Raw genomic sequence first — 19,332 nt, 5'->3', positions numbered from 1 at the left:
ATCTTGTATAGAAAAGTGGCATGGGTGTTGTTGTTTGTTGCGGTCTGTCATAATTGTTTCTTTTGTTTCTCGTAATGTTATAAATAAATTTATGGTTATGTAATAAATAAGGTAATTGGTTGCTTCACATTTTTCATGTTGAGTCTTTTAATCTGATTATACGGTATGAATTTTGCTCATTGTTGAAGGCCTTTGCGTGACTTCAATCGTTAATTTCTACATCATTCATTGGTTATCAAATGTACCGGGATTATAATTTAGTACGCCAGAAGTCTCTGGTGGAGAGTTGTCTCTTTGGAAATCAATGAACATCTCCATATTTTTAAATACTTATTAAAGAAAAGGGGCGAAAGATACCAGAGGGACAGTCAAACTCATATATCGAAAACAAACTGACAATGCCGTGGCTAAAAATAAAAAAAGACAAACAGACAAATCATAGTACACATAACACAATATAGAAGACTAAAGTCTAAGCAACATGAACTCCATCAAAAACTTGGGGTGATCTCAGGTGCTCCTTCAATACTATGCTACTATAACAGGAACCATAGTTTTCGTCGTAAAGGGAGTTTTTTGTTTGTACTAGTGATGTAGTTTAAACAATTATAATTTGTCTGGTGACACGCTATGTTAATGCGTCAATCTAGTGATTATTTGATTTGATGCGACATAAATATTGAATTTTACCGGCAAATGGAATATGTTAAACAGCTCAGATGTATTTGGAAACTAGACACACAAAAAGTACTTACAACTATGACGAATTAACAGAAACAAGACATAAATCTGTCTTAAGGCATATACCAACATTTTTATCCAAACTCAATATTACAATGGGTTTTTTTTTTTTTTTTACCTTTGTTCATGTTTATTATTTATGTATTGATATTAACAACCGGACCAATAACTTCGAATAAGAAGTCGTTAAAATCAATTCATTGTTTAAAAAAACAAGGAAGTTTTTAAATATGTATATTATAAAAGAGAAATTGTTTAATAGATCAAGAACATGTGTACTTATTTTAAAAGAAAGGTCGAGAATATTTTACAATAATGTAGACGACTTCGAAGGAATATATTGAAAAGATGTGTATACAAATTGAATGACTTACGTTTTTAATTTGTTGACACTGTTTGTATACATACAGATCCAGCTATAGATTTTGAATATTTATCAATGAGACCGCAATTTTCAACACAACCAAACCGAAAAAAGATATAATTTTATTATTTAAAACATTGAAAACTTGTACTGCACTTCAAAAATTAAAACACATATGAATGATTGTGATTTCATACACACCAACTAGATGTGTTTTTTCATTCCAATTACCTACAAGGAACAACCCACTTTTTATACTAATATTTTGTACAAATATTGATTACAAATTAGAGATAAACCCAATTTACGGGTAATCGTAGGTTAAATTGTTTTGAGAAAAGAAAAGATTTTTTTTCTAATGGATAGTATTGGGACATTTGATCGCATAGAAGTTTAACCCGCTTTGTGTCCACTCTTTTTCTTGGACAAGAGGATATACTTGACTTGTATGATTTATGTTTACAGAAACCTCTTTTTCATTATCATAGTAATTGTCTAAAATAAAATTGTTCCTTAGCGATTGTTGCGATCGAACCTGCATTTTCATATAAATATGTGCTATTTGTTTATACTGTATTTGTTTGGTTAAGAAACTCATTTGTTAATGTTACATTCTTGGAAAATTGGAACGGGATTAAGCTACGACTATCAGAACATACCTGTGACCTGGATATTCCATAAATGTTATTCAAATAAGGACGGTGTCCTTAGACCTTTAGATGGTATGAATTCAACTTTACCACTACTGATCTTTGGTTCAATAGTTTCCTCGTAAGAACAATTAGCCATCAAGGAAAATCATGACGCAAACCTGAAATCAGGATTATCTGGGACATATTTACTCAATATGCAGGAGCTGCTATAATTTCGTCGAAAGGCTCCTGTATAAAATATATGCCTCGTGTGATTTATAAAATAAAGTCAGAGCGACGGGAACAGTTGTTCCTTAGAAATACCGATTGTCTGTTGAAAATAGGTCCTCAAAACGCCACAAATGTATCGCCAACACAAAACAATCAAGCATATTGTTAATCTCAGTTTCCAAGAACTTTTGTTTGAATGAGAGCGGCTTTTAACAAGGTATGAATTCTCCTATCCAAAAACAAAATATTTGAACAAACATTGAGACTTCTCTTTTAAGAAACAAAGATGAAAAGTTTGATCCTCGACAAAAACAAATGTAATCTATCGGCGGAATGTAAGCCCACAATCGTAATAGAAACAATATAATATATTTTAGGTTTTTGAATTGTTGCAGAAATCAATGTCTAATGGTGGCGTTTATTTTTGTAGAAGTACAGTTTTTCTGTTGTTCCGTTGTATTCCTCTTACAGTTGATGTGTTTCATTCGATTTTGGTTTGTGACCCGAATTTGTTTTCGTTTAATTGATATAAGACTATTGAATAGCTGTGTACTACTGTTGCCTTTATTAATATCACTGAAACTCAGTGAACCAAGTGTCTGTCATGTCGATTCTTTGGTTATGTTAATAACAAATAGTTTTTTCTTGAAATTTAATTGTTTTTCATATTCCTTTTTTTTTATTCTTCATGCCATTGCACAAAGCAATATTTTTCCGTTGATGATACTGACTAATAAAAGTTTCAAGGCACAACGTATCAAACGGTCATCTAGGAATTTCTAAATATGATACAATCTTCAAACATAGCATATTCTAAAATTTACAATTTTTTACAATTTTCAATCTAAGTGTATTCTGTGGTATAAAATAAACAGATGAAACTGATAGGTTAAACAATATAGAGATCTTTGAAATCAATAACTTCTACTTTCTCTTTCTTTATACTAACAGTTGTGAGTTGAAAAAGAGCAACATATATGTGTAAAACCGTCGGACTGGAACCTGGTGAACATTTATTTTGACTTGACTGATATTTGTAATATTGGTATACTGTTCCACCGTCATGAAATAATATTCTTTGGTTATTGAAAATTTGCAACCCAATTGAAAACATATAAAGAAGCTGTCAAAATGGCAGCTGTTATTGCATTTATTGTTTTCATAGTCAAAACAATGAAGAGTGATAACTTGTTAAGCAGCAAATAATTCATGCATGTTCAGGACAAATAAACAATAAACACCAAGGTATGTCCTTTAATGGGGGTCAATGGAGCTGAATTGCGGAAAATTTGAATTTATAATGAAATCAAAAATAACATTTCTGCACTAAATTATTCAGTTTAAATAAACTTGTATATTTAATAAAGGTAAGCATAAGTTTGAATATTAAAGTTTACAAATTGTGAATTTTTAGGGGTCAAAAAATGTTTCATGTCTAAAGTCCTCTCTTTAAAGGAATTTCTACTTTATTTCACTTAAACGACAAAAAATTTCATTTGCTAAGCAATTTAGGACCATAACTCCTAAATGTTAAAAGTTATTATTAAATTGGTTGCAATGAATTACATTGATTTCCCAGTTAAATAAAAACCGATAATTTCACATGTGAAATAGACGTGGTTATTTCACTCTCTGGCGTCATACAACAATAGCCGTTGTCAAGACGTCGATAACGGCGGGTCAAAATAAATTGTGAATGCGTAGAAAAGATATAGAGTACCTTACATGTTTTACTTAATTTCTTTAAAAAAACATTTGTCAATGTAATAAAAAGAATAACTAATTAAAGAATTCAAATATCGAAAACTATTCAACTCGTGACCGAACAACACTGATAATTAACTCATGCGCTACCCGAATTCGTGAATTAATGTGTTGTTCGGTCACTCGTTAAATATTAATCTCTATTTGAATTCTTCGATTAGTTATTCTATAAATATTAGATATTGAACTTGACCTCAGTTTTGTCATCAGTATCATCCCCATTTAAAATATTAATGCACTTTTGTCAAATCTATCGTGGACCACAACTCGTGAACAGCAATCTCTCAAATCTTCAACTTCTTACTTGACCCTATTTTGTCATAAAAATAGCATACCAAAATTTTAAAAGCATTAGTACAGAACAGTTCAAATTTCAACACATGAAAACAGCTTGAAGCAGCAGTTAGCCCACATGCCCGTCATACAACCCAAAATCAATAAATGGATTTTAACTGAAAAGTTATTTAAATGAACAGAAAAAGATATGAGGTACATGTGGGGCTATATATTTTTTTTTTTTGAAAAAACGTTTGTTTCCAGTTTTTGGAAAATAATTTCTTTTTGATCCTGAGAAAAAAAAATGTTTATTTCACCCTCGGCTGCCACTATATGTTATGCTAAAAATGAAAGAAAAAAAAAATACTACTTAATCAATATAATAAAATGGACACCTTTTTCAAAAACATAATCAGGAAAACCCATATCTAAGAAAATATTTGGTAAGTTAAGAAATTTGACAAATGCGTAACTATTTTTGGGGACAATCGGTTTTGCCAATTTGTAAATTACAGTCTTGCAGACGAAAATATGGGTTCTGACGGAATCGATGTGAAGGAATGGTTTTAAACAAAGGCAACAGTAGTATACCTCTGTTCGAATGTCTTAAATCGATTGAGCGAAAACAAATCCGGGTTACAAACAGTTAGGTGCGTCCCGTAACATTCGGGAAAACTCAGCCGATTTTGTCTAGTCGGATTACAATCGTGACTATTTCGTGACAGATTCTGCTGTATCGGATCAAAATCCTAACAATGTTCTGTGTATTCTGGACGGTGTCCTGTGGAACGGGAATGATCTGGAGAAATTTTTCATTGATGTTTTTCTGCCGATTAAGTCGAGAATGCATGCAAATCTCGTCGATTGCGAACCGTTTTTTTTCCGAAACCGTTCCGGAACAGTCCCGTTATTAATACGAAATTCGTCAATGATACCACGTAAGAGTCCCGACAATGACAGAATACAATACGACTGAGACCAGACAAAGCCGTTTGCAATGCGATAGAACGGACCGTGATAGGGTTACGTTTCGCCAGTACCTGATCATCCCGAGTTTGCCGACAGTTTTCGAACGGATAACTTCCGTCAGCGTCGATTAACTGTCTGGTCACTGTCTGATATCTGTCGGATTACATTCGGTAGAATCGGGACACAGTCGTGACAGACTCGGTCGAATTTTACCAGGCGAAATATACAAATTGGATTAGAAGCGGATTGAGAACGGGATTATCGGGATAAATTCGTTTGGAAACGGTTGAATATCGACGCTTCCTGAGCAATATCTGATTGTTGTGATTAAATTATTTGTTTTACAAATTTTAATTAAAGATTGAATTTCCATCCACGATTCACAGGATCTTGATCTGACTTTTGACAAATTTTAATCGGGAATGGTCCTGTCAAGGACGACAGTAAAAATCGTGAATGTGTGACCCAAGCTTAATGCGGGGTTCACACATTGTCGTTTATTGCTCCCGTTTGAGATCAGACAGCGATAAGACACCAAAAGTGAAAAAGTCGAATGACTATCCTCAATTATCTGGAATGGCCTATTATTGTCTGAAAGCAGTTGTTTAAGTTCGTAACAGATTCCTACGGTTCCGGAATGGTCCGGATAGTTCGGCGAAGCACTCCAACAGTTAAGTGCGCCCCGTAACATTCGGGAAAACTCAGACGATTTTGTCTAGTCGGATTACAATCGTGACTATGTCGTGACAGATTCTGCTATATCGGATCAAAATCCTAACACTGTTCTGTGTTTTCTGGACGATGTCCTGTGGAACGGGAATGATCTGGAGAAATTTTTCATTGCAATTTTTCTGCCGATTGAGTTCCAGAACAGTCCCGTTATTAATACGAAATTCGTCAATGATACCCACGTCAGAGTCCCGACAATTACAGAATACAATACGACTGAGACCAGAAAAAACCGTTTGCAATGCGACAGAGCGGACCTTAATAGGACAAATATGCCGAGTTTTAGAACGGACAACTTCTGTCAGCGTCGGTTCACTGTCTGGGAACTGTCCGATCTCTGTCGGGTTACATTCGGTAAAATCGAGACGCAGTCGTGACAGACTAGGTCGAATTTTACCATGCGAAAGATACAAATCGGATTGAGAACGGGATTATCGGGACAAATTCGCTTGGAAACGGTTTAATATCGACGCATTCTGAACAGCATCTGATTGTTGTCGTGATTAATTTTTTTTGTTTTTACAAATTTCAATTAAAGTTTGAATTTCCCTCCACGATTAACAGGATTTTGATGAGACAATTTTTTTAATAGGAAATGGTCTTGTCAAGGACGGCAGTTAAAATCGTGAATGTGTGACCCCAGCGTAAATGATAACGTTGATTCTTACCTCGCCAAAATGTAACTATAGATATTTTGGATAACAGATATCCTTCATCAGTATGATCACGATGTTAAATGAAATATGTCACAATCTATTCTGATTATAAACTATAACATTCATGAATTATATACCAAAAAAAAACAGTTTTACCAAAACATCATAGAGACGCTAGTACAATTCTAAAATTTATAAACACAACGCAACGACACATCTAAACTAAAATTAGTAATAATTTGCGATATGTACTAGCACAACTCCAAAAATTCCAAAGGTGACGACAGTTAAGATGTGACAACAACTGCGTGTAAATACATTCTCAATAAACAGCAGTGACCGATCTAAACTTGTATAATATTTCAAATTTGACAACAGTAGAGTCATTAAAACATCCCAAATAAATAGCAGTTTGGTAAATCATTAGAACAATATTTAAAAAAAAAATGTCTGAGGATAAATAATTTAACGTGACTACGTACATTTACATCCATCCATAATGAAAGGAATCCTGTAATTAATATATAGTTGTATAATTAAAAAAAGCCTTCAAAATGTAAAAGTCCAGTACAGAAGCTGGAGTTACTAAATACAAGTGATGGCAGAAAATTGAGTGATAGTAGGGAAAATAAGTGACTCATTCTATGTTTTTTTTCATTGATGCCCTCTCTAGAAATTGTCCTTAGCTTTTCTATCCAAAAGCCTTTCCCGAGCAAGTCTGAAAGCCCTTGTTGTGGTTTATTATTGTGATTGCTAAGGTTTTTAAGATCAGCTTAAGCGTGCGCAGGTGATCTCAAATGACGACTTACAGAAAAGTCGGGCTTGCAGGTGTATTCACTTCGATGACCATGCATGCGTTTGTTGAATGGCTGTTCTGTCTCACCATAATTGCATGCCACATCAAAACTCAAGAAGATATACAACATTTTCTTACATCTTGTGATCAATTTATTTGGCAATCGTCAATGGCAGTCAGCAGGGTTTAAGAACATCAGTTGTTCGACCTGTTAGTCAAATGCGCTTTTGTTAAAATATACTCTTTCACTTTTTTGGTCTTTTGGAAAATGTTGCTTGTGCTGTATTTAAAGTTAAACCCCTCTATAACGAAACTTGTTTTCCATGCACACTTATATTTAAATATTGTGGTTTTTATTCAACGCAATCATAGGTTTGAATGTTGTTTTCAATTTCGACTTGTTTATATATATATATTGAACATATATACAGATATATATATATATATATATATATATCTTTTCATAAAGCATGCAATTTGACAAATATCATAAATTGAAAATTCAGTGAAACTTTGCTCTCATCTTTGGAACTTTTACAGTATGATGTCCTAGATATGATTTCTGCATCAACACACAAAATATATAGAATTTATGTACGCTTCATAACTTAATATACAAATATTTGACTACAGGCTTTCAAGAGCCGGTGTCGCTCACCTTCACTGGTATTAAAGAGATAATCGTAACTGGAATTACGACTACCCCAATATGGCGACGGCGGATATAAGTAAAATCTTTACAGTAATTTTTCTCAAATGTAGAATGTTTTTGTCATTAGTTACTTAGCTGCAAGGTTTTTCTATACCATTACATCATTATTGAATCGTAACGATGAACTGGAATTGTCTAAGCGCTTTGAAAATTCGGGATGATAATCGTAACTCTATGGCATTTTTCCGTTTTGATAATCGTAATTTCTTTATAGGATAATAGTAACTGAAACATAATTAATGTGTTTTTCAGCATTTCAATGGTATTTTGTGTGTTAAAAATGCAAATGTCCAATTTAACGATGACATTAACGCATATACAAATAAATTAAAAACCAATTCTTCAGAGAACAATTGAAGGTCTTTCCACCTCGATAATAAGAATGAAATTTAAAAAACGATATTAGAAAATGTCACTCCGTGTTGATGTAATGTGGTAAATCAAACTGATATAAAAAAAATAATACTAATAGGTTTATGCAAAAGACTTCATTGTTTTATAATGAACCAGAAATAATTTTTAGCAAAAGTCAAAATCTAGAACATCAATTTGACCTTTGACCTTGACCTCAATTTTGAGTTCATAGGTCAGTGATCTCAAATTAAAAGACCCCAGATCAATCACTTGTATGGTTGTGGAGAAATACTTATTTCAAATACATAATTGGAGAAAACACCTATAAGGGTTATCCAAAACACTTCGACTGAAAAAGGTTGAAGTTGCGCCTTATTGTAAACAGTTATTTGGCAAACACATTATATCATTTACTGTCACATTTTTTTTTGGAATAACGATAACAGGCAAAATTCAAAATTTATTACATGACCTTGACCTTTAACCTTGACCTCAATTTCCTTCAAATGGACCAAGGATTTCATAGCAAAAGACTGTAGACAGCTACGACTTATAACGTATGAATTTATCCAACAAATCGCCTATCTTAAATTTTCAAAGGGAAATAACTCCCATAAGATGTATTCCGATCACTCAAGTCAAAATAAACCAAATCATCCTTAAGAGGAGACGAACAATTTGGTGAAAAAAGTTTGCTAAAATCTTTCGGTTTTAGAGATATAGTGATAACAAGAAAAATGGGACGCGGGGAGATAACTCCTATAAGAATAAGTATTCGGTCACACAGGGTTAGTTTTTAAACCCTATTACTGTACAACATCATTGGCAAAAAATCCATTCGATATGTTGTAAGACAAAAAAGCATCTCAGACGGCAGAAGAAAAGAAAAAAATAATAATAATCAGAAGAAGAAGAAAAACAAAAGGTCTTTCCACGAAAAGTGGAAAGACCTAATGAAGAAACTTACAGGTTAATATCTAGGCCAAATTATCTTATATATTTCGTTATTGTGGAATGTAGATATTTTTATTTTTTTTCAAAGTTTTAATGTTGTGTGTGCGTTTAACTTTTTGTTGGGGGGGGGGGAGAGAGAAAAAAGGTGGATTAGCTGTATCCCATATCCCAAAAGTGCAATCCTTCCAATTCATTGCTAAAAATGAAAGTCACGTATACCACATTTTCATATGTCATATGTTTTGGCTTCAATATCACGTTTATACTAAAATTCTGCGCGAAATGAACAGAAGTTTCCAACAATAACTGCATTATCGGATTTAACAGTTGATACTTTTATCGGTAGATATGAGTGTTCATATTTCCCTTTTTCCTTATATTTCAATAAATATAGTCGTCCATATGTTTCCCTTGGATTCACTTTTTCTATTTTATACTGATATAATATATGATTTTAAAAATTAAATTCAAACATTTTGATCAAATACCCATGTATTTTAGGACGTTTTTTAAACAGTGAGGATGGTAAAGGATCTGTAATAGTTACCAGTTTATTGTTGCTATTGTTTATTATTACTTTTGTTTATTGTTACTTTTGTTTTTTGTTTCATTAGCCTTACCTATAGTCTTACAAAGCATTTGATAGACTGAAAAAACACAAATGACATATATGTATATTGATAAATTACATCAAAAGGCATAACATGTAGATACTTTTCATATACCAAGTATTTATGAATTTTTTAATTAGTTTGTTTCTAATTCGGCGGAATATGCTACATTTTGTCTCAATGTTGCAGTCATTCTTTGAATAAGTATTTCTTAAGAAAATGTCCTACTTCGTTATGGCATAATAGGGTATGAGCTAGAATTGAATCAGCAGTGTCCCGGGGGGGGGCAGAAACAGCACATATAGCCACCTCCAATAAATGAATTAAAACAGTATTTACTATATTTACTATGTTTTATTCAGGATAAATAAATGTTTGTTTACCGTCTTAATCAGAAATCTGATGTAGGGTGACACATGTGTTTCGCCTGACAATTATTGCCATATATCATAACTTCCTTTAAAATTGCTTCTTCGCTCAATCCCATATTTTGTGACATTCCTAGTTCTTGGAAATTTCTGTATATTAACATAGTTCGCGTTTTCCCCATTTCCAAATTTCTTGAAGCTTGTTCACCCTTCCAATTGTATAATATACTAGTATGTAGCTGTTTTCATTAGAACTATTAATATTATATGCATAAAAAGAAATGTCATAAGATGTTGGAACGTGTCGTAGTTAATTTATTGCCATAATTTCATCATATGCCATCAGATATACGTTTTTTGTGTCAATATTAATAAAACACTTTCCAGTTACGATTATCTTTTCATTTTTTAATACCATAATTACGATTATCTTTTTTCCGAGTTACGATTATCATCCCGAATTTTTCAACGGGAATTTCAAAGCGCTTAGACAATTCCAGTGCACCGTTACGATTCAAATATGATGTAATGGCATAGAAAAAACATGCTACATTTGAGAAAAATGATTGTAAAAATTTTATCGATATCTGCCGTCGCCATATTGGGATAGTCGTAATTCCAGTTACGATTGTCTCTTAAATACCAGTGACCTTACTCTACTTTGGTTTTGTAAAATTTTACAAAAATAGATAAAATTACAACAGATACCTAAATAACAATTAAGACCAAATTTGGTTTAACATTGGCCTAGTTTAATAAACAAATCCTGGTGGCCATCTTGAACAGTTAATCGGCAACAAAGTAGTAACACTTTATCAGCTACTCAAAGGGAACATTTATGCCATATTTTCATTCCATTCAGTGGGTTCCCTAAAAGAAGACATTTGTATGTATTTTATCTAAAAAACCTATGTTAAACCAGGTCCCCTACTGACGGTCAACTTGGATGATGGATCGGCTCCAAAGTAACAAAACTTGGTCAGGACCGCATAAGGAACATTCATGCCATGTCTGGTACAATATCATTCAGAGGTTCTCTAAAAGAAGACATTTGTATTGTAATGTTTTTTGGTCGTTAAGGTTACAAATAAGTAGAATCTTAATGTAGCAATGGGTTTACGCTTGAGAAAGAGTGAAACAGATTTATACGTTTGGTGGGAAAGTTAGTGGCCGGGTCGAAGGTTATAGGGGTGGTCGTAAAGGACTCTCTATATGTTCCGTAAGGGTAACATTTAAAGAACACCTCTATCAAGGGAATAATGTATTCGATCACGGGTATATAAGAGAATGAAAAACGACACTCGAGGCGTTGGTCCTAGACAAAAGAACATCAAAAAAACAAAAAACAATTAAACTAAACCAAAACCCAAATTTGCGTCCTCACCTGTTTCTGACCCATGCACAAAAGAAAATATTTAAAGCTCACCAAACGCCTTCGGGCACCGAGCCGGCCGTGCTAGAGCTGAAAAAACAGTCAAGGTCGTTAAACACTTCCATCGTCGACTCGAGGCTGTCAATTGACTGTCGATGAGCTGTCAATATTCTAGAAGTAGACAAGTAAACCAACAGAGTTACATGGTGGAGATATTAGTTATGTACAAGCAATAATATCGAAAGGATATTTTTTAACCGGGTACAAAGTAAACGTACAGGTTACTAACTTAAATTAGCTAGTCTAAGTTGACAGAGCTGACTGTCCCAGTCGGAGGACAGGCTATACCAGCCCGCACTGTTTGGTAGTGACAGATTGTCCCACTCGGAGGACAAGTTGTACCAGCCCGCACTGTCTGGAAGTAATAGGCTGTCCCACTCGGGGGACATACTGTACCAGCACACACTGTCTGGTAGACACAGACTGTACCAGCCACTCTTTTCCTTTCTACTAATAAACTCTAAATCGTTTACTTTTTTTTAGATTTTTTTAAATCCTCGCATATGTGCAGGAATCTACTTCCTTGTCTGGTCTTGTTTGCATGCGACTTTGAATCAAACATATTTTTATCAGTCTAGTAAAATATAAGAAGGAACTCCATACCAATTCATTTTTAATAATTGTTTGATATGAAAAAAAAGCTACCTGATTACATCGTTTCTTTGTTTACATAGCGTCAAAACTAAAATCCCTAACAACAGAACCAAAATCGGAAATGTTACGGTATTTCTGGGTTTTTTTCTAACATGTTTGAATTAAAAAGAATTATTTATACAGACTTCGTCCCCTTCCACAGGTAATGCCTGCCTCATATTATGACTATAAAATTTCACTTCTATATCTCTTACTATAATTTTGTAAAAAATATTTCCCATTTTTCATTTATTTGTTGTATTCCTTACAACAAAATCATTTTCTTGTACCTGTGTTCATTAATCTATTTGGCAGCAATGTTATTTGTTTAAGGTTAAGGTTGACTTCTAAAATTATTTAACATCTCACAGCAGTATGCTAATGTTGCCTTTACTTTGACCTATAATGGTTTTTCTTTTACATGTTGTGACTTAGATGGAAAGTTGTCTCATGGGCACTCATACCACATCTCCTTATATCTATTGATAGTGATTTGCATTCTGTAGAAGCTACATCATATTTAGTTGAGGCAAAATTTACTAACGGAAACCAAATCCCTACATGCAGACAGACAAGGATGAATTTTATTGACCCTGTAACTTTGCAGAAGGGCAAAAACAAAATATGACAAAAACAGCCATATACATATGATATACAAACAAAAAGTGAAACCATGCAATATGTGAACATATATCAAATTTTCCGTTGTATCTATATCCATATCAGATGACATCATTAAAAACTTCATTTTCTGAATCAGAGAAATTTTTACTCCATTTCTTAACATTGAAAACGTAATCCTAAAAATAAAAGAAAAATAGTAGTTTTAAAGGGGCACTAGCTACGAGAAATATGAAGAACCTAGTATAATTTTTTTTGGGCTCAATCAGTAATTGTTTTATTTAGACTCTTAATAGTTTGGATAAATGTTTTACATTGTTATAAATCAAATATGAGAATTTGATTAGAATGGGTGAACATGAGTTTGACAGCTAGTGCCCCTTTAACATCCAACAATAGACCTTTTGTTTGCTCTGCTCAAGTCCTTTTCTGAGTAACATTCAATAAAATCATTGCTTCTCTGTAAATTTAATGATATAAAATAATGCTTGTTCATGTTGAAAACTAAATAAAAATGGTTGTTACCCTAATTTTTTTTTAGGTCTTTTTTATTATTATCATGCATGTTGTTATTTCAAACTAGGGTATAATTATATCCAATAAAAACAACTAAATTTGTCAGTGACAACACTGCTTTATTTTAAATGAGTTTATATCATATTTATCTTGTAAAAATATCTAACAACAATTTATAACAGTCTGCAGAAAATCAAAAAGGTATTCAATATTGCCTTGCTGTCGATTTGTCTTTCATAAATTATGAAATGTCTGTCATCTCTCCATCTTTGATCTCTCTGTTCTTTGTCTACGGTGATATCTAAACAGGTGGGCACTAGGCAGGTCTGAAGTCTGAAAATATATATATATTTAGTTGGCAGAGTGGTTAAAACAGTGGAGGCAGTGTTGCCTCAGATCCAAATAGCATGAGTTTGAATCCTGGGGAGGGAAGATAAAAAATTTGTAAAACAAATTTGCAGATTTAATATTAACTCTGATATTAAGTGTAATTATGAAAAAAATTGTATCACTTTTACTTATGATCAAACTTCCAAGTAAATAATTCATGAGCAATGTTTCTTTCCTTAATTTGACAAAACTGAAGCAAACAAGCTGCTAAAAGCAATTTATAAGTTTATTTTTTCACTTTCAGTAACAATTGAGTAAAACAATTCATATTGTATGTATTGTAGCTAATGCCCTTTTAAAGATTTTGATGATAATTCTGGTGCAAACAGGAAGAACATGTAAGTAGTCCATTTGTACTTAACACTCTCAGAAATTAAGACTTTGGCAGATTTTCTCTCTATCTATAATACTTTTCAAGACATAAAGATAAAAATTGAAAAAAAATTGACGACGACTGTTGCCAAGTCATGGCAATACACCATGTACCTCACATAGCCCTATGAGCAAGATGAGCAGATTCTCCAGCAGCTAAGGGTCAAATGCAAAATTTAAAAATTCATTAACTAAGTCACAATTTGTCTTGAATCTATTCAAGAAATAAAGTTACCTTTATTTTTGTATCTGGATTTGCTCTTTTGAACTTCTTAAGATCAGATGTGAACAGTCCCTTAAAATCCATATAAAAAAAAATTGCACACAATAATATATTAAAATAAATTTACAAAAAAGTTGCAAACATTGTCATAATTTGAAGCAATAAGTTGCATAAAATAATGAGGCATCAATCTGAGATGCTTAGTCATGGTCTTCAAAATTTGTTGTCCAAACAAATCATAATAAAACTTATTGTCCAAACAAATCATATAATCATTTAAATCATATAATAATCTTAAAAGTAAAACCAAGCCAGATGTGAAAATCACACTTTAATCTGATCACTGTAGTTAAACTTTTAAACAAAACTTACAGAATGTGCCTATCCAGCATATGGTCCTCACAGACTTCTGAAAATGATCTCCTGTAAAATAAAAAAAGCAGGTATACACAAATCATTGAATAAATTATGTTGATTACACTATAATCGAATACATCTAATTTTTTTGAAAAGCTACTATATAATACTGTACTGTAGAATGATTCTATTTGATGATTTCTTAGAATTTAGACGGAAGTGTTTGAAAGAATGAGTGACTTTTTCACAGATTTTTTGCTAGTTCATCAAATTGAAGTACAGCAAAATTCAAGTTGGCCTAAGGGCAAGTTGCTTACAATATATACACTAGTTCTAATCACATTTTACACTGATTTGAGACCATTGAGCAGGCACATTTTCATCTGTCAAAAGGAATACGCTAATGTTTGGTAATTATTTAGGCAAGGCTTGATTAAATTTGAAAAAAGACAGTTTTTTTCTTATTCATGAAAACGTTGCATGATGCAATTGAGACACCATAAAATAAAAAATTCCATGTACTTCATTTATGTTATACTTATTTTGTGGTTGGATATACAACACAAACTTTGAGCAACTAACTGCTACAATTTTTAGCTAAAAATAGAGAACATTGAGTCTTTCCTGCCTACCTATTTCTTTATACAGATGATCTGTTAGAGATTTTGCACATAAAACAAATTGCGCATTCAACTAAATCTATAACAAAGATATATTTCTCTAAAACATCGTAACTACTTGACTGCTATTTATAGTCATTTTTAAGAAGTCACACTGGAAGACAAGATGCTGGTTATTAAACGTTAGCCATAAAATATTACATCCCGTTTAATGTTTTTTTGTAATGATCAAATTCAGTTGAAAGAGGTTTATCGTAATAATTAGTAGTTAAGTGTATGGTAGTAATTATTGTTGACCCAGGCTACCCAAAAATTGTGGTTTTTTTTGTCCGAAAATATTTTAATAAGCAAAATAGAAATATCACCGTGTATTTTCTGATTCACCACAAGAAAAACAATAGCACTTAGTTTTTGGTTTTATCTAAACATCATATGAACATTAAGATAAGTTATGTTCAGCCTTTCTGTCAATTGTCAGAGTTATTATTTCAGGAAGCAACACACAGATAAGAGTGTGGTTTTGCATTTTGGTCAAGTTGGCATTTTCAAATATAAAAGTTGTCATGAAATAGAATATTTTATAGGTTCATGTGAGACTGTCCCTTTCAAAAGGATGGCCCTCGTATTCAAATATAGTATAAATCATTTTTTATTCGAATAAATCAAAAGACGGTTTAAAATTCTGAAACAACCAAATTGCATTTATTAATCTGCCTTCTCCTATATTTTGCATGGGATAACATATAATTTTATATAGATGTAAAGTAGTAAGAAAACACATGTACATAAAATTCCTATACACACTATGCTTGTGCACATTTATATTTTATAAAATCTGTGTTCAGCTGTTGGTAACACCATGTGCCAATTTGTTTTCATTAATTAGCTCAAATGTTAATAATTCAACACAATTATTGAAATCAGATATCATTTTTTTTATATAGATCTGATACAGCTTAAATTATGAAATATGAAGTCACTTTTATTTTGCGCGTCATACAAAATGCAATACTATTTATAATTCACAAAATGTGTACTCTCCAGCCAGATTGTAAATTGGAAAGATCACCATATAAAAACACGAAAAGAATTATCAACATGTGTTCATAAAGTGAGATGTGTATCTCCAATATGTCTGAATTTTTTTTTTAAGATTGAATTATCATGGTTGCCATTTCATAGGTGAGAAAAAGCCTGTTAGTTAGTTTACTTAATGCACCTAACATACCATGCACCATTGACATAGGTCTAGAATGAAAATTCATAAATTTTGCATGAATTAAACAAAATTCCTTTTTCTGGTATTCTATCTAGTTTCTACAAATCTAATTGAACCTAATGCAATAATTAAATTCAAAAGCAAAATATGATGTTCCTTGTAAAATATTTAAGAAGTCCTCCTTAAAAAAAATTGGTCTAAACGACAAGATGGCATAAACATTTTTTTTTTTTTTGTGGCTTTAATCTCTATATGCCTAAAATACAGCGAAATTATCGTATATGGTTAAAAGATATTTTTTTTCGCCAATTTAAACAGAAATAATATTACTGGTTCTTGGAACAGCTTTCTATTGATGATTTTAAAGTCGCCCAAAATACAGCTATCTGGAAATAGGGATCATTAGCTTTTCTGTGTTTAGATAGAGTTTTGTTTTTGCAATTTGAACATTTATATTTCTCATCTGAGAAAGGGAACATTATTGCAAAAGGAATGTGCTAGGAAAAATAAAATGATAAAAATACCGTTCTCCAATGAAAATTCAAAACGGAAAGTCCATTGGCAAATGGCAAAATCAAAAGCTCAAACACATCAAATGAACGGGAAAATCTGTCATATTCCTGACTTAGTACAGGCTAGTATGATAAAAAGCAACAATATGCATTTCGAGTCTAACTTAAATACCACTTGGAGTCATGTAGAAATACTTGACATTCCATCATGGCCTTTTTCCTTATTCAACGAATCAGAAACATTCATAAGGCTGTTTTGATTTGTGAATACTGTATATATCATGCGCTTTTAAATCAAAATTTAAGGTTATTTTTATATGTCAGCAAATTGTTAGGTATATGTAGTTATTTTATCAAATTTCACTTCAACTGCATGATATGAGGATAGCTATTCTTCCTGAGATAATAAGTGAACGTTCGTTATCTTAATCTGTGCCTATATAAAAATGTATTTGAAAAAACTATAGATAAATAAAGGTAACAGTAGTATACCTCTGTTCAGTAATTTTTAACAAAGGAGAAGGTCCGGTAATGGCCGATTTTGGCCTCAAATTTCAGGTTCATCTAACGAAAGATTTTGGACACTTTTTAAACACTTAAGTGTCAATTTCAATTGATTCGGTTAGTTCATGTGACAGATTTTAACTGATTAAGTCATTAAAAACCCTCCGATTCAAGCAAAAATATGAAAAATCTATTTTATATGCAAACCGTCACTTTTCAGATGGTTTTTGTCAAAAATGAAAGTGGCCGCATCCGTGTTCATCCTCAATCTTCATATATGTTATGTATGATTATCAAATGCAACTTACATTTCAATATTATGAATAAACACGAATGCGGCCACTATCATTTAAGACAGAAACCGTCTAAAATTTAACTAAAATGCTAAAATTGTGAAGATTTCAGTAATTTAGCATGACTTAATGATGTTAGTACCCGATATATGTGCATTGTATTGTCAAAAATAGCCCATATTTATGTAGCAGAAACATTTTACTTTCCAATAAATATCTAAAAGATTACATTTTCACAATTTTGCAAAACTACTATATTTTGGGGCCAAAATAGGGTCTTACTGAACCTACTCATTTAGCAAAAAAATATCCGGTAGAGAGGTCCAAAACAAAAAATATCTACCAAAAATGGCTAAAAGACAACCAACCATTTCAAAAACATAAAATAATATCATCTACAATTTTCACTTTATGCATTTGTCTATGTTTAAATTCAATATAGCCATACATATTAAGATTGTCCGTGTACAATCTCGTAGTTTGCCATGATTTAAGCAAAATGTGACGAATGAACCACATCAAGTCACCTTCTGGCTATATTCTCATTAATTTAGCACTATGATTTGATGCAACACATGATCAATAAACGTTTGTATCGGGATGGACCAATTATACATCTATACCAAGATCAGGCTTTAAGCGTTCCTAATGAAGGTAATCCAGAAAATCACTTCGGACTCATGCATTTTTGCATACGTGTTAATAAAAAAAGGTAGAACATATGATAGATATGCTTTTAAGTGATATATGATTTAGCTTTATGCGAGGCAGGTGCATTAGAAATTCGTATATTCTGAAAACTAGTCCAATATTACACAATTACAGAAATCGGAAAGTCTATTACCATGGATAGCTCGCCTGTCCAACTGCCAGTCAAAACTGCGTGATTCTATAATATAGACATCAACTTCGTACATCTCGGTCAAAACCTAAATAAGATATTCAATATTTAGTGTACACTTCATATTGCTGAATTATTAAGCAATAGTGTATTTTCTATACATACATGAGAGATGAACACACAAATAAATTAAATATATAAGTAGTAGCAAAGGGACACTGTAACAAAACATTGAATATTGAAGGTGTCACCAAGCTTGCTTCTCCTGAAACGAAAAATCATTTAATCATAGATGCAAAGTATAAAATATAGCAGATTACCAGATTGAATTGTAATTATCAAATAATGCTTATAAGATTTCATCATCAATACATGGTTGTGAAGGACGCCTTCAGGTGCGGGAATGGTTCGCTACATTGAAGACCTGTTAGTGACCTTCTGCTGTTGTTTTTTCTATGGTCGGGTTATTGCCTCTTTGACACATTCCCCATTTCCATTCTCAATTTTATTGTGATTTCAAATCTATACTGATTTTTGTGTTTATTTGATACATTTGACGCGGCCATGTACCTATGCATCCCGTCATTGTGTTATTGTGCTATGGTACGTTTTTGTAATCTTGTCTTTCATATTTGCCAATAA

General features: G+C 32.3%; 1 protein-coding gene across 1 annotated transcript in view; it reads right to left on the bottom strand.

Moving 5' to 3' along the window:
• LOC139510900 (uncharacterized) overlaps positions 1–18,766 on the bottom strand; it is a 28,968-nt gene extending 10,202 nt beyond the window's left edge. The window contains exon 1 of the mRNA XM_071297446.1: positions 18,694–18,766. Coding sequence (XP_071153547.1) covers positions 18,694–18,766 — 73 coding nt within the window. The remainder of the gene's footprint in view (positions 1–18,693) is intronic.
• Between the last annotated feature and the right edge of the window lie 566 nt (positions 18,767–19,332).

This window comes from Mytilus edulis, chromosome 2, assembly GCF_963676685.1.
Source record: "Mytilus edulis chromosome 2, xbMytEdul2.2, whole genome shotgun sequence".
Lineage (NCBI taxonomy): Eukaryota > Metazoa > Mollusca > Bivalvia > Mytilida > Mytilidae > Mytilus > Mytilus edulis.
This window is presented reverse-complemented; position numbering and strand designations above follow the sequence as displayed.